At 52.5% G+C, this 26,039-nt stretch overlaps 4 protein-coding genes and 3 non-coding genes across 15 annotated transcripts in view; 2 read left to right on the plus strand and 5 right to left on the minus strand.

The window, feature by feature from the left end:
- Positions 1 to 191: 191 nt before the first annotated feature.
- On the minus strand, positions 192 to 3,275 carry RPL23A (ribosomal protein L23a). The gene is made up of 5 exons (XM_060646811.2): positions 3,176 to 3,275; positions 2,389 to 2,572; positions 965 to 1,141; positions 460 to 529; positions 192 to 249 (listed from the first exon to the last, which is right to left on the minus strand). Exons 1-5 carry the CDS (start codon positions 3,198 to 3,200, stop codon positions 235 to 237), a joined length of 471 nt encoding a protein of 156 aa, XP_060502794.1. The 5' UTR covers positions 3,201 to 3,275; the 3' UTR covers positions 192 to 234.
- LOC132688660 (small nucleolar RNA SNORD42) lies at positions 604 to 652 on the minus strand. Its single transcript, XR_009614641.1, has one exon. It is a non-coding gene; the product is annotated as a small nucleolar RNA SNORD42 (small nucleolar RNA).
- LOC132688665 (small nucleolar RNA Z17) lies at positions 1,226 to 1,297 on the minus strand. Its single transcript, XR_009614644.1, has one exon. It is a non-coding gene; the product is annotated as a small nucleolar RNA Z17 (small nucleolar RNA).
- LOC132688659 (small nucleolar RNA SNORD42) lies at positions 2,657 to 2,723 on the minus strand. The gene has a single exon (XR_009614640.1). It is a non-coding gene; the product is annotated as a small nucleolar RNA SNORD42 (small nucleolar RNA).
- Positions 3,276 to 4,626: 1,351 nt separating the features above from the next.
- On the plus strand, positions 4,627 to 8,662 carry RAB34 (RAB34, member RAS oncogene family). 3 transcript variants are annotated; one of them, XM_060646810.3, is made up of 11 exons: positions 4,627 to 4,809; positions 5,611 to 5,700; positions 5,908 to 5,999; positions 6,875 to 6,940; positions 7,044 to 7,145; positions 7,252 to 7,316; positions 7,428 to 7,479; positions 7,667 to 7,748; positions 7,833 to 7,923; positions 8,056 to 8,163; positions 8,245 to 8,662. In XM_060646810.3, exons 1-11 carry the CDS (start codon positions 4,675 to 4,677, stop codon positions 8,310 to 8,312), a joined length of 951 nt encoding a protein of 316 aa, XP_060502793.1. In that variant the 5' UTR covers positions 4,627 to 4,674; the 3' UTR covers positions 8,313 to 8,662. The 3 variants fall into 3 exon arrangements, with proteins under 3 accessions (XP_060502793.1, XP_060502791.1, XP_060502792.1); XM_060646808.3 differs by having other exon boundaries at positions 4,742 to 4,819; positions 5,635 to 5,700; XM_060646809.3 differs by lacking the exon at positions 4,627 to 4,809 and having other exon boundaries at positions 5,528 to 5,700; positions 8,245 to 8,315; positions 8,415 to 8,662.
- A 2,662-nt stretch (positions 8,663 to 11,324) lies between these two features.
- Positions 11,325 to 19,540, plus strand: PROCA1 (protein interacting with cyclin A1). Of its 5 annotated transcripts, none has more exons than XM_060646790.3 (5): positions 11,326 to 11,805; positions 14,691 to 14,774; positions 17,807 to 17,942; positions 18,219 to 18,368; positions 18,471 to 19,540. In XM_060646790.3, exons 1-5 carry the CDS (start codon positions 11,718 to 11,720, stop codon positions 19,150 to 19,152), a joined length of 1,140 nt encoding a protein of 379 aa, XP_060502773.3. In that variant the 5' UTR covers positions 11,326 to 11,717; the 3' UTR covers positions 19,153 to 19,540. The 5 variants fall into 5 exon arrangements, with proteins under 5 accessions (XP_060502776.3, XP_060502773.3, XP_060502772.3 ...); XM_060646789.3 differs by having other exon boundaries at positions 11,328 to 11,805; positions 18,219 to 18,377; XM_060646791.3 differs by lacking the exon at positions 11,326 to 11,805 and adding an exon at positions 12,243 to 12,463 and having other exon boundaries at positions 14,597 to 14,774; positions 18,219 to 18,377.
- Positions 19,541 to 20,639: 1,099 nt separating this feature from the next.
- Positions 20,640 to 26,039, minus strand: part of SUPT6H (SPT6 homolog, histone chaperone and transcription elongation factor) — a 32,567-nt gene continuing 27,167 nt past the window's right edge. For all 3 annotated transcript variants that reach the window (XM_060646785.3, XM_060646782.3, XM_060646784.3), the window contains exons 30-37: positions 25,721 to 25,959; positions 25,066 to 25,179; positions 24,770 to 24,894; positions 22,980 to 23,092; positions 22,624 to 22,701; positions 22,365 to 22,531; positions 21,721 to 21,908; positions 20,640 to 21,438 (exon numbers count right to left, since the gene is read on the minus strand). In XM_060646785.3, coding sequence (XP_060502768.1) covers positions 21,252 to 21,438; positions 21,721 to 21,908; positions 22,365 to 22,531; positions 22,624 to 22,701; positions 22,980 to 23,092; positions 24,770 to 24,894; positions 25,066 to 25,179; positions 25,721 to 25,959 — 1,211 coding nt within the window. In that variant the 3' untranslated portion in view covers positions 20,640 to 21,251. The remainder of the gene's footprint in view (positions 21,439 to 21,720; positions 21,909 to 22,364; positions 22,532 to 22,623; positions 22,702 to 22,979; positions 23,093 to 24,769; positions 24,895 to 25,065; positions 25,180 to 25,720; positions 25,960 to 26,039) is intronic.

Raw genomic sequence — 26,039 nt, forward strand, 5'->3', positions numbered from 1 at the left:
AACCAACCCTCATCTGGGCCACAAATATTTGAGTTCCTGTTGCTAAAATGTTAAGTGTGGTGAGGTACTAAAGCAGAGTGTTCCAACAGGGTAAATAGATCGAGTCTTGCCCAAGCCTTGTTACTGTGGTGTGTATACACCACGGTATGGCCTTCCTGAAGCCCAACCAGAAATCAACAGAGAAACATAGATGTTGAAAAAATTTATATTTAGATTTAGCCAGCTGGACTCAGTTTAGATGATCCCAATCTGAAAAACAAAAGGGGAGCTTTATTACTGGGAGATAAAATGTGAAGATTAAGCTGGAAGGTCATGAATAAAAAGCAAAAATAAGGCAAGGAAAGGGCCTATTAAGGATAGGGGTGTAGTCATTTAAGACTAAATCAGCAAGTCAGGTTTTGGTCAGAATGGACACATCACTTGCACTTCAGGGGGGAGTTAACAGCAAAGGAAGCTTACTTTGTTGGCAACATCCAAAGCATCATAGTCAGGAGCCAGTCGAACATATGCTTTCTTTTCTCCATCGGGCCTAGGATGAAGGAAGCTTTAGTTCCCGCTGTTCTCACAGCCCCCAAACCCTCCCTTCTTCCCCTAGTCTTTATAGCACATCAGTGGTTCCTTTGTCCATGTCACTCTTTTCCAGCATTTGCATAAGAGGCTAGGGATGCCACCAAGCCACAAATGAAGTCAACTCCCTTTTACATGGAACACCATATAACATTTTAAAACTTAACTCCAAGTAATCTGACATAAATTTTATCTTACTCTAGGGCCTGTCTGTCTAGAAGTATAGGGATCAAGAAAATGAACACTAACTCCATACATCAAGTCCTAAAGGCAGGAGAACTAATGTGTCCTCTAAAGTCTGTATAGATACAAAGGACTAACTACAGCAGAAATCACTCATTTCTCAAGGCTTGCAAGCTGTGAAACCTACTGACTCCATGCAGATTTCTTGGCTCACCTGATCAGAGTGTTGACCTTGGCCACATCAATGTCATAGAGTTTCTTCACGGCCTGTTTGATCTGGTGCTTGTTGGCCTTGACATCCACAATGAACACAAGAGTGTTGTTGTCTTCTATTTTCTTCATGGCCGACTCTGTAGTCAGGGGGAACTTGATGATGGCATAGTGGTCAAGCCTGGGGAAGAGGCAAAATGGTGTCATCTGGCCTGGGTCCAATAAAAGGATTAGGTCTCTTAGATCTCAAAGACAGAAGAGCCCAGGTGCATCAGACAATAAAGTAGCAATCATTTTTGTCAGACTTTGGTCGCTAAACAGTGTCATCATCTGCACCCTGTAACTTAGGGACCTGGAACCTCAGCCTGGGGGACAGAACCCTGTACTCTTCTGCTTGAAGGACTTTCACCCTTTAAGTGATTAAAGAATCAGCTGAGTTTCAAACCCCTCCATTATTTATTTGACCTCAACATTTTGGAGGGCAAACTTCTGAAAGAAACTTGACACCTCTGAGGTTAAACAACTTACCCCTATCTTAAAACCCAGGCTAGAGTTCCAAAGAATGTTGGTGCTCCATTAGGAGATTAGCCAGACATTTCTGCTCCCTTTGGTTGGTGAAAATTGGTTTGAGGGCCATCAACTGAGAGCAACCCTTATTTACAGCCTCAGTTAAAATTATGGTGGCTTGAACACCCTACAACACAGCTTTCCCCCTGAAATTCAGAGAAACAAGTCTCCATTCACCTACTTCCTGTTTTGAAGCTCGACATCAGGTCTCAACCTCTCCTCACACTAACTCCTAGGTCCAAATGGGGCAGAACCCACTCCTGCCTTTTTCTTAGGAAAGCAGTGGGAGGTGGCAATTACTACTGTTGTTTTAATCTGTGGCCCTTAAGGTCAGTTATTACCAGTAATGTGGCAAATACTCAAAAACTTCAACCTTCCCCTCCCCCCAACTATTCCTTGAGTTTAATGAGTTGAGAGTAAATGAGAAGAAGCTTCTATACACCGCTGCAGGCCTTCTGTGATTAATACAGATTATTAAATATCCTTATCAACCTAGAATCATCCCACACTGTCACCATCAAGGACTGTCCCCTACAGTAATAGGGAACTCCAAAACAAAAGCATGTATCAAAGTCATACTATATACTCCAAAAAAGCAGACTTTAAAACCCTGACCATATGTGAAGCAATAATTAACCTAATAACCAGAAGTCACTGAGTTGTCTTAAACAATGCCTGCCAATGTTGTAAAAATGCCTCCTCTTGTCCTTAAATAGGGCATTAACAATCTCTTCACACTATTAAGAGACGCACACTAGGTACCAACAGATATTTGACAAGGCGTGCTGTAGGTCTGGTAAATTTCCAAATTACGAATGGAGGATACCCAGTATCTTTTCATGGGAAAGGGGCAGTACTGACTTGTTTCTCCTGGGGGCGCTCTTTCGAGGATATTTGGGCTGTCTTCGGAGACGCAGCGTCTTGGGCCGTCGGAATGTAGGTGACGTACGGATCTTCTTTTTTTTATGACTGTGGACGCCTTTCAGCACTGCTTTCTTGGCCTTCAAAGCCTTTGCTTTGGCTTCGGCTTTGGGCGGGGCAGGGGCTAAAATAAAGAATATGAAGGCACGGGATTCAGAAACCATTCACTTCCGTCCTTAAGACCCCTAGCGGGCGCTCCAAGGCACACGTGCATCAGCGGTTCCTTTGAAGACATCACAAGTCTCAGGAGGTTACAATTTTTCCATCATATGCACAGTACTGGGGCGAACTTGGAATAACTCCAGCGACACGACGAAAAAAAAAAAAAACACCTAGCAATGATCGAATGCTTGATACTTGACAACATATACTCTAGTAGTTTTAACTGTTCATAGCCCCGTCTAACACGTGGAAAAAAGGAAAATTAGGTGCGGGCAACAACTCAGGTCTGGAGACATGGAACTCCGGCCTATGGATGCGTGTAGTTCCCCAAAGCCAACAGTCTGGCAGCCCCGACAGGTGGTGGCGGCCGGACTTGCCTCCCCAAACCCTGTCACGGAGCTCAGTCCATGCGGCTGGGCCCACGCGCGCCGTAGGGGGGCAGAATGCTAGAAGCAGCTCCGGAGCAGACACCCCAAGAATTAGCTCAACCTCCATCCTCCCAGTTTGTTCACTCTGCGGGAATCCCAGGCCACCTAGCTGCGGTACCCCCAGCCCCAGCACAGACCTTCCTTCTTCGCCTTCGGCGCCATCTTCGTGAAAGGGATTTCCGAGGCTTGTTTCCAGGGGCTTATAGAGCCAAGTCTCACGGAAGAATCGCGATACTTTTCATTTAAAGCTCATTGGATAATCTATGGCGCGGAGGCCGCCGGGAATAGTAGTTAGGTTTAGTTTCCTCCCCAGAGTGATTAAGCATGCTCCACCTCTTCCCTCGAAAGACACTATAGCTTCTTGGGAGTTGTAGTGTTTTGGAGACACGTGTTTATTAGCTGCTGCGGGTGGATGGTGGATGGTGCAGCCAGCTGCCGCTTGCGTTTGGTCCTGAGCGCTTTCCATCTTGAGGAAAGAGGATCGTAGTTGCAGGAGACAGTAACACTGAAAACTGAAGTGAATATAATTAGGTTGATTTGGAGAGTAAAGCGAAGTTCTAGAACGTTAGAGCAGAGTTTGGTTCAAGTCCTTCAAACAACATCTGTAGAAATTTGGGTCCAGAGAGGGGATGTGGTTTATCAATAACAGTGATTTGGTGTTAGAAAAAGTCAAGGGGAGCCTAGGTGGCTGCCGGTTAAGCGTGGGACTCTTGATTTTGGCTCAGGTCATGATCTCACGGTTGGGGAGTTGACAGTTCGGAGCCCGCTTGGGATTTTCTCTCTGCCACGCCCCCATGTTTGCGCGCTCGCGGGCTCTCTCTCTGTCTCAAAATAAATAAGTAAACATTTTTTAAAAATTAAAAAAAAAAAATAAATAAAGAAAAGTTTGAGTCAGGCAGAGGGGAAGAGGAAAGTATCCGAGGAGGTAGAAGGTGGCCACATCTGCCCCTCTTTACCTGTGACAGTCAGATTTTGTGTGTTTTCCCAATAATACTCTTGAAACTCTACCAATATTCCAAACACCCAGTGTACAGATTTCTTCAGGATTTGCTAATTCTTGTGAATAATTTCATTTACAGTCCCCTCCCTTTAAGTAGTCCTCCCATCCTTGCTTCAGTCATGTTTGCATCCTCAAAATCAGTTCCTGACACAGAGCAAGTTTTAGTAAAGCTCAGGTTTGCTTCTGTGAGGGTCTGTGTCTATCCCACCTCCACCCTGACCTTTCTTTCTTCCTCCTCTCCTCTTTGGAGCCAGGGCTCCCCCTTTGACAGTGAGAATTATTGTGTGCCACACCCCTCTTTTATCCTGCAGAACTGCAGAATGGAAAAGTTGTCCTTGAGGGTTGGTTCCAATGGGACTAGAGAGAACGCCTATACCAGAGCGGAGGCCCCATGTCCCAAAGCGGTGACCTACCCAAAGGGCAGAGTTTCAGGTCTACCTACCCCTTCTTTATCTTCCATCCAGGCGTGGTCTTCAGCCTCCCCACCCGTCAATCTACACCGCTTTGAAGGAAAAGACACCAGACTTCAGACGTCTCTTTTCTCGGTGAGCATCCCATTCCGACCCTGGCATCTCCTGTGTGCTTCCCCCCACCCCATCCTATCCCAGGGCAGAAGGGCGAGCGAGGGCAGACTCTATGAGTCACGTCCTGGGCCTGGAGTTGAGGAGGGAAGCGCCGCCTCTCCTCGGGCCCCTTCTCTCCTCCTTTCCCCTCCCCGCGGGTTCCTGGCCTAGCCAGATACTGCGCAGCAATCACGGTTCTCCATCACCAGTTTGCCTGGGTAAGGGTCCCCTTGAAGCCGCAGCCCGGCACAGAGTTGCAAGGGAGAGCAACCTGGGAGACCTCGATCTGGACAGGTTCCAGCCTGCGTGGAGGCGGTCCCGGTGCCCGTGGGGCATCTGGAAGGGTAGCCAGAGCTGGGGCAGCGCAGTGGGGAGGAGAGGAGGGGAGGTTGGGACAGCCCGCGAGGCCGGGAGCTGCCGGGAGAGGGGCGGGGGGGGCGGCCCTTCTCCAGGAATTTCCGGGGATCATGTTACAGCGCTCGCGGAGGGAGAGCTGAGTGGGACGCCAGGTCCTGCTGCGGTCTGGGACCCAGGCCCCCTCCTCCAGCAGCCCGCGGGCCTTGCAGCGCCATCCCTGAGCACACTGACCCCGTGCGGCGGGGCCGCTCCGCGCCCCCAGGCAGCTCTGTTATGGTAGGGCCGCCTGAACCCCGAGTTGTCGTCGGGTCACCGCGGCCCCGAGTCATTGTAGGAACTATCCGACCCCGAGTTATTGTGGGGTCTGCGCGGGCCCGGCCCCCTCCGGACGGGACTTCCCGCCCCCATTTGGCGGCGGAGGAGTCTCCCCGCCCCCGAGTCATCCTCGGGACCCCCCGGGCCCGGGTGATTGTGGGTTCGTCCCGGCCTCGGATGATTGTTTCATCCCCGTGGCCCGCTGTGGTCGTAGCGTCTCCGAGGCCGCGAGCTCCTGGAGGCTCCCCGTGGCCCAGAGTTATAGTCGGGACACCTCGGTCGCGGGTGATTGTCGGGTCTCCACGGGCCCGGGTCGCTGGGGCGGATCAGGCTCCAGTGCCTTCTCGGGGCTCCCCGCAAGGCCGTAGGCGAGATGAACATTCTGGCGCCGGTGCGGAGGGACCGCGTCCTGGCGGAGCTGCCCCAGGTAGGCTCCAGGGCCACGTCGGGCTTCTGGCTGCGGTGGGGTGTGGGCGGGAGGAGGCGGCACCAGATCAGTTAGAGGCTTGGGCCCAGCCCTGCCACCCGGCTAGGTCGGCTGCTTCTGGGTGGTCCCCTACCCCCGCCCAGCGCAGCTTGGCTGCGGGACATGGGCCAGGAGTGGGTGAGTCCCATTCTCTTCGATCCCTCTCAGTGCCTGAGGAAGGAGGCCGCTTTGCACGTGCACAGAGACTTCAACCCCCGCGTCACCTGCGCCTGCCAGGAGCACCGGACAGGCACCGTGGGGTGAGTTAGACACCCTTAACAAAGAAAGGAAGGCTCAGGAAACCCTGTAGTCAAAGCTAGGGTGCACAAGCACCCCTGGGGCTCCATTTCAGCTTCTCCCAGCTATATGGTTATTCCCCCTTTTTATATCCATGTGTTCTCCCTTTTCTTCCCAGCAAGCTTGTGGTGAGTCCTATGAAATGGGGTGGGGTAGAAAGGTGGTAGTTCACTTCCTGAAACAGAAGGTGTGCAAGGGGGAGGTGCGGGGCTGGCGTGGTCACCAGCTCAGCTTCCCACATACCATACATTTGAGCCCTAGGGCAGGGGGAAGTGCCTGGAGGGATGTGTCCCATTATGGGTAAAAGAAGCTAATACTAATAACACTTGCCAACCATTAACTGAGCATTTACTATGTGCCCAGGCAGTGTGTTGGTAACTATTATTGTATTTTATTAAATGGAAAACACCATCACTTTTAAGCTGTATCCTGATTTCAGAGATGTTATCAAATGTATGTGTGGAGGCTGAAGGGGAGGTATGTCTCAGAATATAGGACATTGATCTTACTTCAATTGTCACAACAACCCAATAGAATATATACTAAATCTTTACCTAACACATGTTGAAACTGAGGCTCAGAGAGGCTAAGTAACTTGTCCAAAGTCACAAAGCTAGTAAATGTAAGAACTGGGATTCCAATTCATGTTTCTTTGATGCTGAAGCAGAAAACACTGCTCCCCCGCAAGTGTGTCCAGGCAAGCTGCCTGGGAGGCCCCGTGCCTATGGTAACCTCAGCCTGGGTGCTGCTAACGTTATACATCTAGTACGGAACATTGAGACTCTCTAGGTTGCAAGAGTTAGTGCTCATTCCTCCTGCCCACCTTTGTGTCCTGCAGATTTAAGATCTCCAAAGTCATTGTGGTGGGGGACCTGTCCGTAGGGAAGACTTGTCTCATTAATAGGTAAGAAGGCACCTCTAGTTGGGCTGGTTTGGGCCGGGCAGGGTTCAGCCAGACCTAGCCAGGTGGACTGGGCTCAGGGCCAGAGCATCTGGTACTCCTGCAGGTTCTGCAAAGATACTTTTGATAAGAATTACAAGGCCACCATTGGAGTGGACTTTGAGATGGAACGATTTGAGGTGTTGGGCGTCCCCTTCAGTCTGCAGCTGTGAGTGCTTTCTCCATACCTTCCAGCCATTCCTTCCCCCAGCACCTATACCCCACTTCACAGGCCCCTCCCACATACCCGTGTTTTACCCCCTGCTTCCTCCCAGCTGGGATACTGCTGGACAGGAGAGGTTCAAATGCATTGCATCAACCTATTACCGAGGGGCTCAAGGTAAGGGCGGGGGTGAGATGGGGCAGGTGGGTGTTCCTGGCCTCCAATCTAGGACTTGGGGGGATTTGGGAAATGAGCCAGTAATGTCAGCTGTTTTTGCCACTTTTCCAGCCATCATCATCGTCTTCAACCTGAATGATGTGGCCTCCCTGGAACATACCAAGTATGTAGGGATGCTGCACTATAATGGGGGCTTTGGGAAGACAGGGTTCAGAAAAGAGGGGTGGTCAGGTATATCGGTAGTGAAGAAGAATGCATCGGGGACCAGAGAGAGGGTAATGGGCATATGAGTGACAGCAGGAGGAGCCTGTCCAGCTCACTTATCCTTGATTGTCTACCCTCTATGGCAGGCAGTGGCTAGCTGATGCACTCAAGGAGAACGACCCTTCCAGTGTGCTTCTCTTCCTCGTGGGTTCCAAGAAGGACTTGAGTGTAAGTGTGCCAGTCAGGGGGTACTTCCGTTTTGGTGAGGGGCTCCACCCCAACCTTTGCCGTCTGACTCTGCCCTTCTGTCAGACTCCTGCTCAGTATATGCTAATGGAGAAAGACGCACTCAAGGTGGCCCAAGAGATGAAGGCTGAGTACTGGGCGGTCTCATCTCTCACTGGTGAGTCAGCGGCTTCAGGTCTTTTGAAATGGCACTCCCGCCTCCCTGGCCTCTCATTCCTCTACCTTCAGCTGTGCCCAGTGACCCCAGGCTTGGAACTGCCCCTAAGCACCCATTTGCTCCACGTGTCAGGTGAAAATGTCCGGGAATTCTTCTTCCGTGTGGCGGCACTGACCTTTGAGGCCAACGTGCTGGCTGAGCTGGAGAAATCGGGGGCCCGGCGCATTGGGGATGTTGTCCGTGAGTGCCTACCTGGATGAGGGTGGCAGAGAGCACGGGGAACCTCTCATCCCTGCTTCACATATTTCCCACCTTCTTCAGGCATCAACAGTGATGACAGCAACCTTTACCTAACTGCCAACAAGAAGAAGCCCACATGCTGCCCGTGAGCGGTAAGGGGACGGTCGAGAGACTGGCCAGCCCTGGGGCACTGTGCCACCTTGATTGCCCTAGAGCTCGGCCCTGGACATTTGCACTGATTGTTTTTCCAGACCAAAGAGCTGCCCCTTCGTGGCAGTACCCCTGCAGGGGTAGCAGGGACCATGTTAGTCACTTCCTGCCCCAGACACCATGCCAAAGACTAGATGTCCTCCCTCCCCAGGGGCTCTCCAGGCTGCCCAGCAGTGGGAAGGTAGTCCCTGCTGCTTTTGCTTAGCCTGCTGGACCCCTTGAGTATGAGGATGCTTAATGATCCAAGCCTTACACTGTGCCTTATGCATTAAAATCTCTGTTATTAGCAGTTTGGGGACTGGAGTCCTTTGTTGGGGATGAGGGATGTGGAATGGGCAGAACTGTATGACTGTCTTGGGACTGGAGCTTCCTATGGGATTCTGGCCATACCTGACCCCTGGGCAGGGCTCAGAAAGGCTGGGAGCTCAGGAACCAGATTTGGAGGGCTATCCTGGACTCTCAGTGTTTGGTTTTGAGAGCTCTTTCCTTTGGTTCCTTATCCCCACCTGTGTCCTCCTACTTGGCGCTTGTTCCCAGATTTCTTCCACTGGATACTTTCTTCTTTTTTTTTCCATCCTCTTCCTACCTTCCCTTTAAAATATACTTCTCTGGGGGCGCCTGGGTGGCTCAGTTGGTTGAGCGTCCGACTTCGGCTCAGGTCATGATCTCGCGGTCCGTGAGTTTGAGCCCCGCACAGGGGCTGACTGCTCAGAGCCTGGAGCCTGTTTCAGATTCTGTGTCTCCCTCTCTCTCTGACCCTCCCCCGTTCATGCTCTGTCTCTCTCTGTCTCAAAAATAAATAAACGTTAAAAAATTAAAAAAAAAATATATATATATATACTTCTCTGGGGGCGCCTGGGTGGCTCAGTTGGTTAAATGTCCTACTTGTGCTCAGGTCATGATCTCATGGTTCGAGCCCCACATTGCACTCTCACCTGTCAGCGTGGAGCCTGCTTAGGATCCTCTGTTCCCCCCACCACCACTCCCCCCCCTCAAAAATAAACATTAAGAAAATAAAATAAAATAAAAAATATTTCCCTGAGGGGAACATAGTAAGGAGTGACTGAGTTTTGCATGCTCTTTGGGTTGACCAGAAGGCCCAGAGTGGGTATGGGCTTGGCTTTTACTCAGAAGATGTGTTATCTAACAACTAACTATATTAATGATATAAACATAAATGTATGAGTAGTATCATTTAAAATTATTATTATTCTTATTTTTTATTGTTTATTTTTGAGAGACAGAGCAATAGAGTGGGAGAGGGGCAGAGAGGAGACACAGATGTGAAGTAGCCTCCAGGCTCTGAGTTGTCAGCACAGAGCCCAATGCTGGACTCAAACACACAAGCAGTGAGATCATGACCTGAGCCAAAGTTAGAGGCTTAACTGACTAAGCCACCCAGGTGCCCCTCATTTTACATTTTAAAACAGGATTAAAGGGGCGCCTGGGTGGCTCAGTCAGTTGAGCCTCCGACTTCAGCTCAGGTCATGATCTCATACTCTGTGAGTTCGAGCCCCGCGTCAGGCTCTGTGCTGACAGCTCAGAGCCTGGAGCCCGCTTCAGATTCTATGTCTCCCCCTTTCTCTGCCCCTCCCCTGCTCATGCTCTGTCTCTCTCTGTCTCAAAAATAAATAAAAACATTTAAAAAAATGAAAAAAAAATAGGATTAAATAACTAAGTTCAAAACAAAACAAAACAGTCTGGCTGGTTCAGTCGGTGGAGCATGCAACTCTTGACCTCAGGGTGTGAGTTCAAGCCCCATGTTGGGCCTAGAGCTTACTTAGAAAAAAGAAAAAGAAAAGAAAAACAGCCCATTTTTTCCCTCTTCAAAAAGAAAAAGGCATGCTCTGAGTCAGGAGGTTCCCCCATTTAAGTTCTCACTGTTCCCCTCAAAGAAGTATTTTTTTCCATCTCTCTTCCCTAACAGGACTGTGGTCATCACCTCTTGTCTTGTGGTCTTGCCCAGAGCCTGTATGTAACTCAATGGTGTGTGTGTGTGTGTGTGTGTGTGTGTGTGTGTGTGTGTGTGTGAAGCCTGCACTGCGGAACTGCTGTGGAATGTTTGTGCTGCATAGGGTGTGGGAGCAAGGATATGGTTCATGTTCTGGGTGATGTCTGTGAGGGGCATGTGCATGTGTGCATATGGCATTAGTCCACGTGTGATGAGTAGACTTTTTATGTATGCATAGAGCAGGTTACTATGAATGCAGCCGGCCCTGCTCCCCCTCACAGGCAAGCCTATGGAGACACCTGAGTTTGCGGAATAAATTAAACACTACTAACACACATAAGAAGAGTTCTAAAAAAAAGGGGGGGGGGGGCGCCTGGGTGACTCAGTCGGTTAGGCGTCCCACTCTACATGATCTCACAGTTTGTGAGTTCGAGGCCCGCATGGGGCTCTGTGCTGACAGCTCGGAGCCTGCAGCCTGCTTCGGATTCTGTGTCTCATTCTCTCTCTGCCTCTCCCCAACGTGTGCTCTGTCTCTCAAAAATAAATACATGTAAAAAAAATTAAGAAGAGCTCAAAAGCCTTAACTATTTTAATAATTGTTTTGGGGGAATTGTAACCAAGATCCTGGCTCTTTGTGGACATCTTTATTGGCTGGTATTGTCTCTGGGACAGGGCGCCTGTGGGGGCCAGGAGCTGGGAAGGGGCTCTGGGGTGGGGGTCGGGTGCCACAAGGGGCTGGGAGCCGACATCAAGTCCTCACCTAGAGTGGTGGGCCTTGGACTCCTGTGGAGGGGCCTGAGGGCAGAGAGAGAGAGAGAGAGAGAGCGCGCGAACGCGCGTTAGTCGGAGACTGTGCTCCAGAGCGGGAGGGACCTCGGTAGGCTTGGGGGAGGCGGGAGGGGCTCAAGGGCCGGGGCTGAGTTCCGAAGGGTTGGGAGGGGCTGGATTGCGACCGAAGCTTGAGGTTGAGAGAATGGCTGGGGCGGGGCTAAGAACGGGGATAGGGGCGGGGCTAAAATCTGGGGACAGGACTAAGAGCTGGGAGTAGGTCTGGAAAGAAACTAGGGATGGGACTGAGGGCTGGGCCTCAGCGGCCAAGCTAAGGTTTAGGCCTGAGAGAAAGGGGAGGTACTAAAATTAAAGGTGGGACAAAAAGGGGCCTGGAAGAGCTGGGAGGCCCCGGATGAAGAGCGCCGTTGAAGTTTAGATTGGGCTAACACAACGCAGAACCGGGGGAAGGTGGAGGGAGGGGTGGGGAAAGCATGAGGCGGAGTTAAGGGCTGGACTGGGGTGAAGCGGAGATTGGGGTTTATGGTTGCCTCGACCAAGCTGAGGTTCAGGATTGGACTTCTGCAAGGAAGAGTCTTGTAGCGACGAAGAACTGGGCTGAGCGATGTGGGTCAGGACGACACTGACGACTGAAAGGTGGACTAAGGAAAAGGCTAAGGACAATACCAGCGCCTGGGATGAGAACAGCACTGGTAAGGAAGGGGCGGGGCAGGAGTTTGGGGGTGGGTTTCGAGCTGGGGGCGTGGCACACAAGGAGAGTGTAGAACTGGAAAGAGCCTGGAGAAGGAGGCGGGACCAGAGGCCGGGCTGGGTGGAGTTAGGGCCTGGGGGCGGGCTCACGCCGAGCCGCGGACCAATGATTGAGGACTGGGGTGCTGAGGCTCTGGGGAACGCCTGCGGGTTCGGCTGTGCCTGTCTGGCTGGAGCCCGAGCTGCTAACACCGGTTCTGTAGGCTGGAAGGCCTTGCCTTGTCGCAGCCGGGCCCCGGCCGCTGCCTAAGAAATTCGGGGCCTGTCTGTAGTCCTTGGTCCAGCACCCACCCAGTCGCCAGGCTGGGGCAGGAGGTTTCATTGACTCTAAGGGGAGGAAGGAGTCTGGGGGTTCCACGCGTGACATCACAATCGCCTTCAGATGTGGGCGGAGCCGGAGCTGCATTTCCCAGGAGACTGTCCTGCCTTGCTCCCTCCTTCTCCCTTCTTCCTTTCCTTTCTCCCTTTCCCCCCACCCTTCCTCCCCCATTCAGCTGCTTTGGTGCCCAACCTGGAACTCCGCCCCACCTGTGCCACAAGGTCAGGGGGAGTTCCTCAGCCCTCAGGACTGAGAAGATTCTGTACAAATGAGCATCACCTGTGAGTTTTGAGTTAGACCCCTGTTCTCCGGATGAATTACCTACCGAGAAAAAGACCACAAGCCTCCCTCTTCCTTTCAAGCTATCACTCTCCTCATTTCATTATGAAGCTCGCTCTGTGTCCTGCCACCATTATTTCTCCTGCAGGAGCGATGGACTGCTGCTTCAGTAGGAGCTCTCCTTCTGTCTGTGAAACTAGAGAGCAGATTGCCTTCCTCAGATCCGAGGAGAGTTACTAAATCTCACCCCTTGGCAAAAGGAGTTATGATTGTCAGAGCTTCTTGGGGGTTTGGGAAGAGTTAGTCAGTGGATCCTGTCTACAAGCCTCCTTCATGGTGACTCCGGAGACAGCAAAAACAGTGGAGTCAGATAAAGCAGATTTTGAATCCTGACACTGGCTCAGGTTCCTCTGACTCCTTCTGTCTGACCTTAGGGTGGAGGCTGGATATGGGAGGTTGTGAAGTCAGGAATGAGTAAAAACAGAGGATGAAGAATTGGCTGTGTTGGAGCTGGAAAACAGGTGCAGTAGGAAGTGACAGCTAGCAGGATGGGGTTTGGATAGGAACCCCAAGTAGACAGGGCTACAAGAGCACAGGTCATACAGAGCTCTTTCCTCTGCCATCTATTAACTTGTCTTTTTTTTTAATGTTTTTTTTTTTTTTAATTTTTTATTTTTGAGACAGAGACAGAGCATGAATGGGGGAGGGTCAGAGAGAGAGGGAGACACAGAATCTGAAGCAGGCTCCAGGCTCTGAGCTGTCAGTACAGAGCCCGACATGGGGCTCAAACTCACGGACCATGAGATCATGACCTGAGCTGAAATTGGACACTTAACCAACAGAACCACCCAGGCACCCCTATTAACTTGTCTTTGAACAGGCTCCTTCCTGAGTCTCTGAGTCCCCATCCACAGACTGGATTGTGGTGGTGATTTAGAATCAAAAGCAGGGGCACCTGGGTGGCTCAGTCCGTTGAGCGTCCGACTTCAGCTCAGGTCACGATCTCAGGCTGTGAGTTCGAGCCCCTCATCGGGCTCTGTGCTGACAGCTCAGAGCCTGGAGCCTGCTTCTGATTCTGTGTCTCCCTCCCCTGCTCATGCTCTGTCTCTCTCTGTCTCAAAAATAAATAAAAACATTAGAATCAAAAGCATATTCTAAAAGCCCAGCACAGTGCGTTAACATTGGGAGGATGCTCATCCTGGGTTAATTCTCTTTTCCTAGAAAAGTCCCTGGCTTTGAATCCTGGGCAGAACCTCCAATGCTGTAGCTTCTTTGTGTGTGGTTCCAATAGTGGGTTTATTCTATTTTACTCATGTATTCTTCAAAAAAAACCCACAAAAAACAAAAAACCAACCCAGTATTTACTGAGCACTTTTCAGAGGCAGATAAAATATGGGTTTGTTCTCAAGTTGCTGTGGAATAACTTGATGAAGTACCATGGCAGGGTAAAAGGGTATAAGACATGTGTGACCAATTCTACTTGGATAGCTAGCTTTGTTCTTTCCAAGGTGAACGGGTATTTCTGGGGAGTGGGAGGCAGGAGAGAAAGAATGGAGAAGGGAGGGGTGGGAGGAAGGATGGATGGGTGAGAGAAACTTGTGACTGAGGAAGGAACCAGGGGCTGGGTCCTGGAGGGCCAGTTATGTCATGATAAGGAGTTTGCACCTCATCCTGAAGGCAGTGAAATGCTGTTAAACAGAAGGAATATAGTGGGCCAGTGCCCACTATATTGCAGGAGGCCCCTGCAGCTGTCTTAGAGATAATGAAGGTTTCAACCAACATAGAGGTAGGTATGGCGAGACTCGGATCATCAAGGTGGTGTGGAGGTGAGGGAAAGAATGATCCTTAGATTCCTAGCTGGGATGCCTATTCCTCTCTGAAATGGAAGAGACAAGAGATGGTTCATGGAAGGTAGGGAGAAGATGATAGGTTCGTGTGGGACATGCCAGCCTAAGAGGTTTGGGGAACGCCCAAGAGGATATTGACCGTGTGCTCAGGAAAAGCGGGCTGGATTGGAGACCCTGATTTGTGTCATTTTATTGGTGGATGTTTACTGGCCTCCCTCTCCTCACCCCTCCCCCAGCCCCTTGAGAGCAGGGATTGTTGGGTGCCTGTTTTAATTTCTGTATCTCCAGGGGGCTGGTGGAGCTTCTCAGGAGATGTTTGAAGAGTGAATGGCTGGTGGGAGGAAAGGGGTGCTGCTGCTGTTGCCACTCTGTACTCTCTCAGATGTAAACAGGTTACCCAGCTGGGAGAGACGACACCTGCTGGCTGGCGTGGCGTCTAGCACTGATGCGTCTACCTTCTCCGAAGGTGGGTTCAGGGAATCTCTGGCCCCAGGCTTCCTTCCCCACCACCCCTCACTTGGGAACCCTGACACCCCATGGCAGGCAGGAGGGAGGGAAGTGTTTGGTCCAAAAGGGGTCCCTCAGCTGCCCCGTCCCCACCCCCATCCCTCACTTCTGCCAGGCAGGGAGGGCCCCTTCCTGGAGGCCACCATCACTCCCCTTTTTTTAAGTTTATTTATTTTAAGACAAAGGGAGAGAGGGAGAGAGAGAGGGAGAGAGGGAGAGAGGGAGAGAGGGAGAGAGAGAGAGAGAGAGAGAGAGAGACAGAGAGAGAGAGAATCCCAAATAGGCTCTGCACTGTCAGAGCCTGACACAGGCCTCGAACCCAGGAACCTTGGGATCATGACCTGAGCCTAAACCAAGAGTCAGACACAACCGACTGAGCCACCCAGGCGCTCCACCCCTGTCTTTGGCAAAACACTTTATCATGCACAAATTTCTCTGACATATGTGAACAGAGTCCTCCCAACAATCCTGCAAAATTAGGGATTTCCTCCATCCCCATTTTGTGGATAAGGAAATGAAAGCTCGGAGAGGTTACTTGCCCTAGGACATCCAGCTAGTAAGTGATGGAGCCAAGACTAGTACTGAGGTCTGTCTGACTACAAGTTCAGGGCACTTGCCACTATGCTGCCTCTTGCTCCCAGTCAGCCAGCAGTGCTGAAGAAGGTGGTGGTGGTCTAAGGTCGGGCCTTACATGCCTTATTCCTCCCAGAATGGAGAAGGGGCATGGGAGAAGGACAAAGCGGTGCCATCAAGCGTGTACAGGGGACCTGGGACCTTCATAGCCTGGTGGGGGAAGGGAAAGGTGGAGGAATGTGGGGCAGAGCTCACACCAAGCTGCTGCTCCCTTATCTCCCAAGTACTTTTTTAAAATTTCATTTTTTAAATTTTTAAATGTTTTATTTTAGAGAGAGAGAGAGAGAGAGAGAGAGAGAGAGAGTAGCTGAGCAGGGGAGGAGCAGAGAGAGACAAGGGGACAGAGGATCCAAAGCAGGCTCTGTGCTGAGACCAGACAGCCCGATGTGGGGCTCGAGCCCATGAACTGTGAGATCATGACCTGAACTGAAGTTGAATGCTTAACCGACTGAGTCACCCAGGTGCCCCTCAAATACTTTTTAAAAAAAGTTTATTTTGGGGGGCACCTGGGGGGCTCAGTCCGTTAGCTGTCTGGCTTTGGCTCAGGTCATGATCTCACTGTTCCCCAGTTCAAGCCCCCCCTCAGGCTCTGTGGTGACAGCTCAGAGCCTGGAGCCTGCTTCTGATTCTGTGTCTCCCTCTCTCTGCCCCTCCCCCGCTCATGCTCCATCTCTCCCAAAAATAATAAAACATTTAAAAATAATGTTTATTTTTGAGAGAGAGATGTGTGTGCAGGAGGGGGAGGGGCAGAGAGAGGGAGAGAGAGAGACTCCCAAGCAGGCTCCATCTGCACTGTCAGCACAAAGCCCAACTCGGGGCTTGATCTCATCAACTGTGAAATCATGACCTGAGCCAAGATCAAGAGCTGGACACTTAACTGACTGAGCCACCGATGTGCCCCTCAAGTATTTTTTTATTTTTATTTTTGAGAGAGCGAGCACACAGGGGAGGGGCAGAGAGAGAAGGGGACAGAGGATTTGAAGCTCTGTGCTGACACCAAAGAGCCTGATGGGGGGCTCTAACTCAAAAAGTGTGAGCTGAAGTCAGACCTTAGCCGAATGAGCCACCCAGACACCCCACCCCTCAAGTACTTTTAAGGCCACTTAGACTAACACACCCCCAGGCTGGGTTAACTCCTGGCTGGTGGTCAGGGTGAGGTTTTGTCCAGTTCCACCCCTCGTAGAGGCTAGATAAAGGCTTGGTCCTCCTGGCCTGTCTGGAGGGAGTAAGCCAGCCAGAGGACCCCATACCAGCTTGTCCTGGAACTCATCAGTGCCTGCTCACTCCTTCCTCCAGGGGTGGGTGGAGCTGGAGTTCAAGGGGGACCTGCAGGAAGGTGCCCTGTCCTCTCTGTCCTGGTTCATGGAGCCACTTGCAGGCTCACCTTTTAGATGGTGGCCTGAGGGAGAGCCATTGGTAGACTGGAGCTTTAGGTGGGGTCAGAGGGGAGGTGGTGGGGGTAGAGGCCGGGAGATTCCAGTGTGTCCGGGGCTTATGTTCGCCTGGGCGAAAGATGTGGAGCCTTTCTCCAGGGCCTTCCCCAAATCCCAAATCCTCACCCCAGAGACTTCTCCCCTGTGCCCTGGGACCTGTGGTGCCTACAAGAGGTGGGAGGGGTCAGGCTGGGGGCCGGTGTTTAAAGTCTGTGGCTCTGAGGACTGGGAGCGGGAAGAGATGGGATGGGGAATGGGACCTTGATGAGTGTGGAGCAGAGAAAGAATGGAGGGTGAGCATGTGGACAGAGAAGCGAGAAAAGTGAGGAAAGGTGTCAGGGGGAGGAGAGGCTTGGAGAAGAGGAGGGAAAGAAAGCACCAAAGTCAGGAGAGGCTGAGGAGCGGGACCTAATCTGCCTTTCACAGCAGGTCTCGGGGCTGGAGTGACTTCGGGGCTGAGGGGTAGGGGGTGGGTTTCCTGGCCTGTGCAGGGCAGGCTGGGGACTCTGAAGGGGTGTTCCTGTCTGCCATGTGGTTCCACAGTCTGCTGGCCCGAGGACCTTCCACGACCCAGGCAGCCCGTGGAGGGCCCGGGTAGGATAGGCTCCCAGAGGAGGCAGAGAGTGGGAGAGGTGGGTGGCACAGGGCAGCAAGGGGGACTCAGTCAGACATCTTCCTGGGGGTCTGTGGGGGGTGGGGCGCGGAGCGCGAGGGCAGACAGGCAGATGGGCGCAGGGGACCTGAGGGGGAAGAAAGGTACATAGTTCCCACTGGAGGGTTACCCGCCTGAAGCAGAAAGCTGCCAGAGGTGGTGGGGTGGCAGCAGGTGCATTTGGTGAAGCCTTTAGATTGAGCTATGGGAGGGGAGACCCAGGGGCATGCTGCTGCCACTGCCCCGGTGTGACCCAGACTCCCGCCCCCTCAGGTGAATTCAAGGACCCGGACAGGTGCTGCTGGAAACACAAACAGTGCACCAGGCACATCATCCACCCCTTCACCCCTGACTGTGGCCACCGTAGCCTGCACCTGCACTCTGTCAGCCACTGCGACTGTGATTCTAGGTAAGGGCCCTCCTTTTTGGGGGGCCCAGAGCCCAGGACAGACTCCTGGGCAGAGCCAGGCCCAAACTTCCCCTGTGTTTCCCCGCTTCAGCTCTAACCTGGCACTGCCAGCCCAGCCCCGGCTTTGTAAACCTTGCTCTGCTCCAGAGCGATGGGAAGGTCTTTGGGCAGCCGGGGCTGAGCCGGGCAGAAGCCAGCTGTCCCTCAGGCTCCTCCCTCCAGGCCCCCGGGGGGTCACGGAGGCCCGGGAGCCAAGCTGAGTCCTCTGTGTGGCAGGGTGAAGGACTGCTCAGAGAAGGCCAACAGCAGCAGCTCCCGAGACGTAGGCCCAACCTGCTCCCGAGATGTGGGCTCAACATGTTTAAACATCATCCAGTCCCCTTGCTTTGAGCTCATCCCAGAGGAAAAGTGTGTGCAGCAGTTCTGGTATGGCTGGTGAGTGCCAACAGGCTGACGGGGTGGCACTAAGGGGCACCAGGCCCCCCACTCTGTGACAATCTCCTCTTTCCCTGTCCCCCTCCCTCCCAGGTGCAAAAGCTATAGGCCTGTCTCTGTGGCAGTGATCCACCATCCCATCCACCATGACTGTGGGGCAGACGATCTGAATGAAGAGGAGGAGGAGGAGGAGGAGGAGGGGGAGGAAGAGGAGGAGGAAGAGGGAAGCAAGCCTCCCATCCCGACCCAGGTGGGGCCTGCCACCACACCCGCTGACACAGGCATGGGCGCAGTCACAGGTACCCCGGACTCAGCAGCTCCCATCACTATCTGGCGCTCTGAGAGCCCCACAGGGAAGTCCCAGGGCAATAAAGTGATCAAGAAGGTAAAGAAGAAAAAAGAAAAAGAGAAAGACAAGGAGGAGGAGACAGATGAGAAGGCAAAGCTGAAGAAAAAAACCAAGAAGGGCAAACTGATTAAGAAGAAAAGCCCAGTTAAATCGGAATCTCCACCTCCAGACTTGATCCGATCAATAAGCCCAAGAGAGTTGGCCAGGATGTCAGAGTACAGCCCAGACAGCCGGGAAGACCTGGAGAGTGAGGACAGTTACAATGACCCCAGGCGGGAGGAACCCTCCAGCGAGGACATCGTGGAGTCTTCATTGCCCAGGAAGAGAGAGAACGTGGCCCAGGCTAAGAAACCCAGGGCGAAGGCCTCACCAGTCAAGAAGGTCAAGAGGAAATCTCCCCCAGCATCAAACCCCAATCTCAGTTGAGGCCAGGGCATCCAGGGTGAAGAATAAATGAGATCAAGCCTGTAGCTGACCCCCTGCTGCTATTCTCTCTCCCTCCAACCTGTCACTTCTGTGGGGAGGGTGCGGGTTCTGGACACAGCTGGAGCCAAGGGGTCAGGGGGCTGCAGGAGTTTCTGAAGGGTAATCTATCTTTCAGGAGGCAGTCCATGGGAAGGCAGGAGGGACGGCAAGGGAGGGGCACAGTCTGCTTCTCTGTAACATCCTAGGCTCAGGGCAAGAGAGGAGTACACCTGGGTGGGGTGGGAAGGAGGCGTCCCATCTCCTGGGAGACTGGCCTGTGTGAAATCCACTCGGGGACAGGCAGTACTGTCTGCAGTGATAGCCCTAATAAACTGAACCTTTTAACCCACTCTGTGCCACTGTGCCTGGCCTTTCCCTCCTCTAAGTGGCCCTTAGGAGGATGCTGGTAACACCAAAGGGAACATGATCTTCCCAGCTGGTGCTCCTGCTAGGCCCTTCTAGACCTCTGTGCTGAAGGGAATAGAACTGAGTTCCTGGCAGACCAGCCCTTCCCTCCCAACTCTTGCCAACAGCCAAAGAGATCTTGAATGACAGGATGAAGTCAAGATGGGAAGCTCACCAAGTGTGGGCAGCAGTGACCTTTTCTGATTTCTCTGCTGAGCCCCAAATAGAGGAAAGGGAGGGAGAGAACCTCACTTTCTTAGCACCAACTTGCAAAGCTAGGAGAGGAGGCCCTTCTGAAGGAACACAGGAGACCAGGAGTCTGGAACAAAAAGAGGCAGTGAGGCAGGGGGAAGAAGCCAGGGCCAGGGTGTTGGCCGGTCCCAAGCAGGGAAGGCGGGGCGGGGATTGGCTTCCCCCACAACATCCCAGCACTTCCCTTTCCAGGGCGTGCGGGTGTGGTAGCAGGCGAGCTTGGGGCCCATCCTGGGGCAGACATACTGGACTTGTGCAGAGGTATTATCGGAGACTGAGGCTCAGCTGGCAAAAAGAGTGAGGTAAGAGGTACAGGGGCTCAAGCTGAGAAGGGCCAAATTTACTCATGGCCCTTCCTTGCTGTGCCAGAGAAGGCTAGTGGGCAAGCAGATGGGGCGGGTGTGTGAGAGTGTAGGGACAGCGGCTAACGTGTACAGAGGACTGATGAGGTCCCAGGCCTCCTCTTGGCAGAGCGCTTTCACACATTCTCTGCCTCTGCAGCTGCCCCAGGGAGGCAGATGAGGCAGGTCTCGCTAGCTTCACCATACAGAGGAGATGGCTGGCTCGAGGACAACAGGAGTTCCCTCGGTTCCCTTAGGGCACAGGGCACAGGGCTGGGAAGTGGAGCACGGATTTGGCCGGGGGCGGTCAGATACAGAAGCTGCTTGCTGTTGAGTCACTGCCTCTCTGGTGGCCTGGAAGAACCAGGGGGAGCTGTCAGAGCTCCAAACCCAGCTTGGAAAGCCACCCTTCAAGAGCCGGAGCGTTGGAGAGAGAGGCTTTGCCAAACGCTCTGTAGAAACACTGTTTATTCAAATGACAGGCAGGAAGCGGAGGCAGCAGCAGGTGGGTGAAGGCGGCCAGGCGGGGGCTGAGCAGGTTAGCACTGCTCCCGTGTCCCCTGCAATTCTGCTTTGATAGCCACCCAAGCTGTTGGCATCTGGGTCAGAAATACCTTCCCTCCTCTCCCTCCTGCCCGAAACTGAATAAATAGCATTCCTCTCCCCACAAGAGCTGGGGGAGACTCATGTGCTGAGCTTGGTGCCCCGGGGTCACAGCCCAGAGTCAGGTGAGGGCAGAAGCTCAAAATGGCTTGTAGGGAGAATACAAAACTGTTCCACTCTCATTCTCGTCTTCCTCTTCTTCCTCCCCGCCACACTCCCCGCCCAGCCTGGTCCCAGAACAGGTGGTCGGTGAGGGCCTGGAGTGGGAGAATTGTCGTCTAGCTTACACTGAGCTCAAATTCCCAAGGCCATCCAGCTTGTCACCCATCCAGGCTGACCACCAGAGAGAACGTCAACTCATGCCACTTTATGGACAGAAAAGGCGGGACAGGGAGTGAGGCAGTGGGCGGCTGGGCTCTCCCAGCCTCAGAGGTAACCAGAGTCCTAGGAGCAGGCCCCCTACCGGTCCATCTCGTCCAGGAGTGGGGTGGCATCGCCAGCAATGGACATGGGGGTGCTTTCGATCATGGGGCTGGGAGAGGGCCGAGGTGTTAGCCTCTGCTTCTGTTTCCGCCGCTCCGCTTCCTTCTCCTGTAGCCACTGCTCTGCCATCTTCCCCCAGTCGATGGCTGCATGGCTGTTGGACCTGGGAGGGAGAAAGGGCCTCTGAGATCAGGAATCTCTGGGGCCTCACCGGAACGAAGCCTTCCCACCAAACACTGCCGATCGTCTATCTTTACAGAAATGGACCTCATGTTTTTTGTCACATCACCTTCTTCTGTCTTTTCCCAGAAAGTGGTCGTTCTGGAGACATTGCTTGGGTCACGGCTTTCACAAAGTCCAAGCGACCTGCTTATGTTGAACTGCTTGGCCTCTTGACAACACCTGCCCCTAATAACCTGCTCTGTGCCACAAACCGCATACTTACTTTGGCTGCTGCTGCCGTTGCCGAGAGCTGGAGGAGGGCTGGGGCTGGGCCTGGGCAGACTGTGGGGTGGTGCTGGCCTGTAGCTGGTGGTACTGTGGTGTGGTGATGGGCTGGCTTGGGGTTGTGTAGGAGTAGCTGGGGGTCATTAGTGGTGTGGCCACTGGCTGCTGGGCTGGCGTTGGGAACACCTGGAGAAGGGTGAATAGTTAAATGGGGATGGGTTTGGGGCTTATTTGGCCTTGCTATGAACTTCTGGCAAGCTGAAAACCGGGGCTCAGCACCGAGCTTTCCAGCTGACCATCTCTTGAGCAATGTGTGGTCCCAAGTGGCAGAGAGAGGTCAGCAGGATGGGACCTGGCACAACAGGGCTCGCCAGTGTGGACCACTTGAGGGTTCCAAAGATCCCAAAGGACCACGGAAAAATCAGACTTTCTCTTACTCCCTCTACCCTCAAGAGGGCCCAAAGAAAAGGAACATGTGTTGGAGACCATTCCTAAGGCTGTGGTGGCCCCATCTGTACATATGAAGCCCCTTGGGGTAGACACCGCCAGAGGGCAGTCTATGTACACAGGTTGGCAAAGGATGAATGTTCCCTTTTGCTCTTCTCCACCCTCTGCAGGGAGCCTTGTCCCCAAGCCACGTACGTGGTAAGCGCTGCTGCCCCCTCCACTGCCGCCATAGCCATACTGGCTCGAGGCCCACTGGGCTGGCGTGGCGTTGGGGTTCTGTCCTTGGCCTGTCACGGCTGCGATGGCACTGAACATCTGCGAGGTCATGTTCTGAGGCAGGGCATTCACAGCCCGTGTCAGATCTGTAGGCACACAGAGGTGGGAGATGGGCATGTTAGAGGTCAAAGTCTTCTAGTGCCATCCCTCCAGCTCCCAGTCTCAGACATGAGCTCACCTGCAAGATTGATATTGGCTGGGGTGGCATTGATAGAAGCAGGTGTCCGGGTCCTACTGCTGCTACTGGGGGTGATGCCTGTAGGAAACAGCCAAAGTTAGTTATGTCCCTCCAGAAACCTGTTTCTGTTTTCACAATGAAGGGGGCTGGAGGAGGTCCTGAGGTGGGAGGAAAGAAGGGAAGCTGCATCAGCAAAGTGGATGGAGGACCTCCTTGATGCTAGGAGCCTGGAGCAGGAGTGAGACAGCTTCAGTGACAGCCCAGGCCTCGTCCTTTCCACCAGTGGCTAGTGATCACCTTGATTCAGGACCTTCGTGTCCCTCTAAGCACATCCCAGAACTCCGAGCAGAACTCACCTGGTACAGGATCCTGGTAGTGATCCTTAAACCATCGGAAAAGTCCGTTCACAGTAGGGAAGATTTGGCCCCGGTACCGGAATCCTTCTGGAGTCACCGTTACGTATTCTATCCTGGGATTTTAGAAGGAAACCTGTGTCAGAGACCACTTGGGGCCGGCTGTGAGAGAGCGGCCAGAACAGATCTCCACCATGTGAAGTACCCAAAGTGGGTGCTGGGGGGAAAGGAGAGATGAAAGAGCCCTGATCCTGTCAAAGGAGGCTGCACTGTGAGGAGGTGAGCACAGTCAAGGCCAGGAGTCGGCAGCCCTGGTGTGACAGGTACAGGCCATCAGAAGAAGGCCTGCTGGGGGCTGGGCCACCATGCTGGGGTGCAGTGTGATGGCAGCACACTGCAGGTGGTGGCAGGAGTTGAGGCCACAGTGTCAGGGCTGTTGTCCTGCTGTCTCCCCCTGCGCTGGAATCTGGAAATACCAGTTAAGGTGGTTAGTCTGACCTTACTCGACACTGCAGGGCAGAGAGTAGATAAGACGATGGGCTCTGGGTTCAGACCAGTTCTACTTGCAGTTTTGGCTGTCACTCACTACCTATATGGCTTTATGTGAAGTCACTAAACCTGAACCTCAGCTTCACTTGAAAAACAAAGGCAACAGCACTTAAACCTACAGAACTGTGTGTGAGGAATAAATGAGACAGCATGTATGAGGCACTTGGCACAACACCTAAGACAGGGTTCTGTTCAATAAAGGACAGCTGTCAATTACCAACAGACAATGACAAACATTGAAAAGGTCTCATTTATGTTAAGTTGAACCGTGCTTTCTAAATCATCTATCAAGTGTCATTAATGCTGTGACACAAGGAGTCTGCACACCTTTCTACGGGAAGTGATTGCGTTGCCTCTACTTCCTCATTTAAAGATCCCTCGTTTGCTCAACTGTTCCTCGTGGGACAGTGTCCAGCCAACAGCCCTGGCTGCCATCCTCTGGAAGCATGATGGTAAATCAGAAATGGCTTCTCAGAAACGACAACAATATTCTACGTGTGCCCAAGGCAGTGCAGGGTCTGGAGTCCAGAGCTTCTTGTCACCCAGCCACTGAGCCCAGACTAACATAGTCTATGCTGTTTATCTTGCACAGGCAGTATAGGGATACGAGCAGAAACTCACTGGCCTTGGCCACGAGCCGAAGGGAAGGTGGGGGCATAGAGAAGACTGATACGATTATCAGTCTGGGTAACAGACAAAAGGAAAGCAGATCCCAAAAAATGAGACTTTGATTCAGAGTGAGCTCTAGAGGGATCTAGACAAAGGCATGTCTAGGAAGGCCAGCCTGTTAGCCACACATAGAAGGGAGCAGAAGGGTCAATGATAGGAAGGAGAGCAGCTCTCCTGACCCACCCCTTCAGTGCAGGCAGAAATTATTCGGCACACCACAGCAACAGTGAGCCACCTTGTGTCAAACCCCCTGGTGAGGGGGAAGCAGAGAGTGAGGAGAGACCTGTGTCCTGGCCCTCAACTTTGCCAGTCAGGTGGAGAGTGTCTGGTAATTTCCATCACTCTTTGGGAGGGAAAAACGGTGAAGGAAACTTTTCACAGGGTTGGGGAAAATATCTTTCTTTGCTTTTTACCTCTAAATCGTCACCCTCTTTCCCCACCTCCAACCTCCAACAGGTAAGAGGGAAAAGACAGTCAAGCAGAACCAGAGAGAGTACTGCTCCGGGGGTCTCTAACTCCCCTGCTAGCCTATCCGTGGACCCCAGTGGCAGCACCTTCTCAGGACTAGTGCTCACCTGGGTTTACCCCGGGGCTGGTATCCCAGTAGGAACTTGCCGGGCAGTTCCTTGCAGGCACAGATGAAATAAGGGATGAAGGTGGGCTTCTCCTTCTTAGTTTTGATGAGCAGCTCCTCTAATTTCTGGGGGTAGAACGAGGGGGAGAGGTTGGGATAGCAGCATGCTTGGTACACAATGTCTGGCGCATACATGAGGTACACCTCCTTCACCAGCTGAACGTCCCCTACGCTGAAGGGACACCATATATCCTGAAGTGACTGGGAGATGTCATGCCTCAAAGAGCCCTGGCTCACCTTACGATCCCCACCACTGCAGTCCTGATAATACTTGTGATTCAGAAGGTCCCGGGCAAAGGATGCCATGGGCTGGACGTAGCGAGCAACAATCTCATCCAAGTCTTCAAATTCCTGTGGGAATATGGTAAAGGCCCCATGTGTCACATTCAGAGCTGAGACTCCTTCATCTAATCTATTCGGAAGAGAACCCATGGGAGGGAGTGGACTTCCCAGCCCTGCTGTAGCCTCGCTCCCCTGCAAAGTCCCCTCAATTTATACATCCTGCTCAGATTTATCAGCTTACAAGGCATAAAATCCTTTAAATCATAACTTTGATTCTCCTCTGGTGCTTGGGAATAACAAGGAGCTTCATAAAATTTCCTTCTACTGAAAATGAGAAATGGTGTGTGTACGCAATCATGTGTATATATGTTTTCTCCTCTTCCTCCACTGGCTCTCTATAGGTAGTCTATTTTAAAATTGTGAGGAGAGAGAGAAGCAAAATACACAAAACTGTTATCAAATGATTCCTTTCATAATCAACCTCCTATTCTGTTCTACACAGCTAAAATATATGTAATGCATATAAGTTACTAACGTCACATGAAAGTAAGCAGAAATGGCTTGTTTCTGGAAGTAGGAGAGGGGATGGGAAGCAGGAGCTGGCTCTCACCTCACTATTGATCCACAGGGTGGCTCCCAGGCTGAAGGCATTTTCCTTGCCCTCTTCCCGCACGTCCACGTGCTGGTAGATGCCATCACTGACCTTCCAGGTCACTGTCAGGTGATTCTCACCCTTGCTGCTTGGTCGGATGATCACATCACCCTGGTCCATGGTCTCCATCATCTTTTCTGCTTGCTTGAAATTTATATTATGGAAGGATGGGTGTGCGATCACTCGCTTGATGTATGCTGAGGAGGCCAAGAAAGAAGTACAGATCAGGGGAGGGGACTGGGAGTCCACAGCAAAGGGACAATTTGTGGCTTTATTT

This window comes from Panthera onca, chromosome E1, assembly GCF_046562875.1.
Source record: "Panthera onca isolate mPanOnc1 chromosome E1, mPanOnc1 haplotype 2, whole genome shotgun sequence".
In the NCBI taxonomy this organism is placed as follows: Eukaryota; Metazoa; Chordata; class Mammalia; order Carnivora; family Felidae; genus Panthera; species Panthera onca.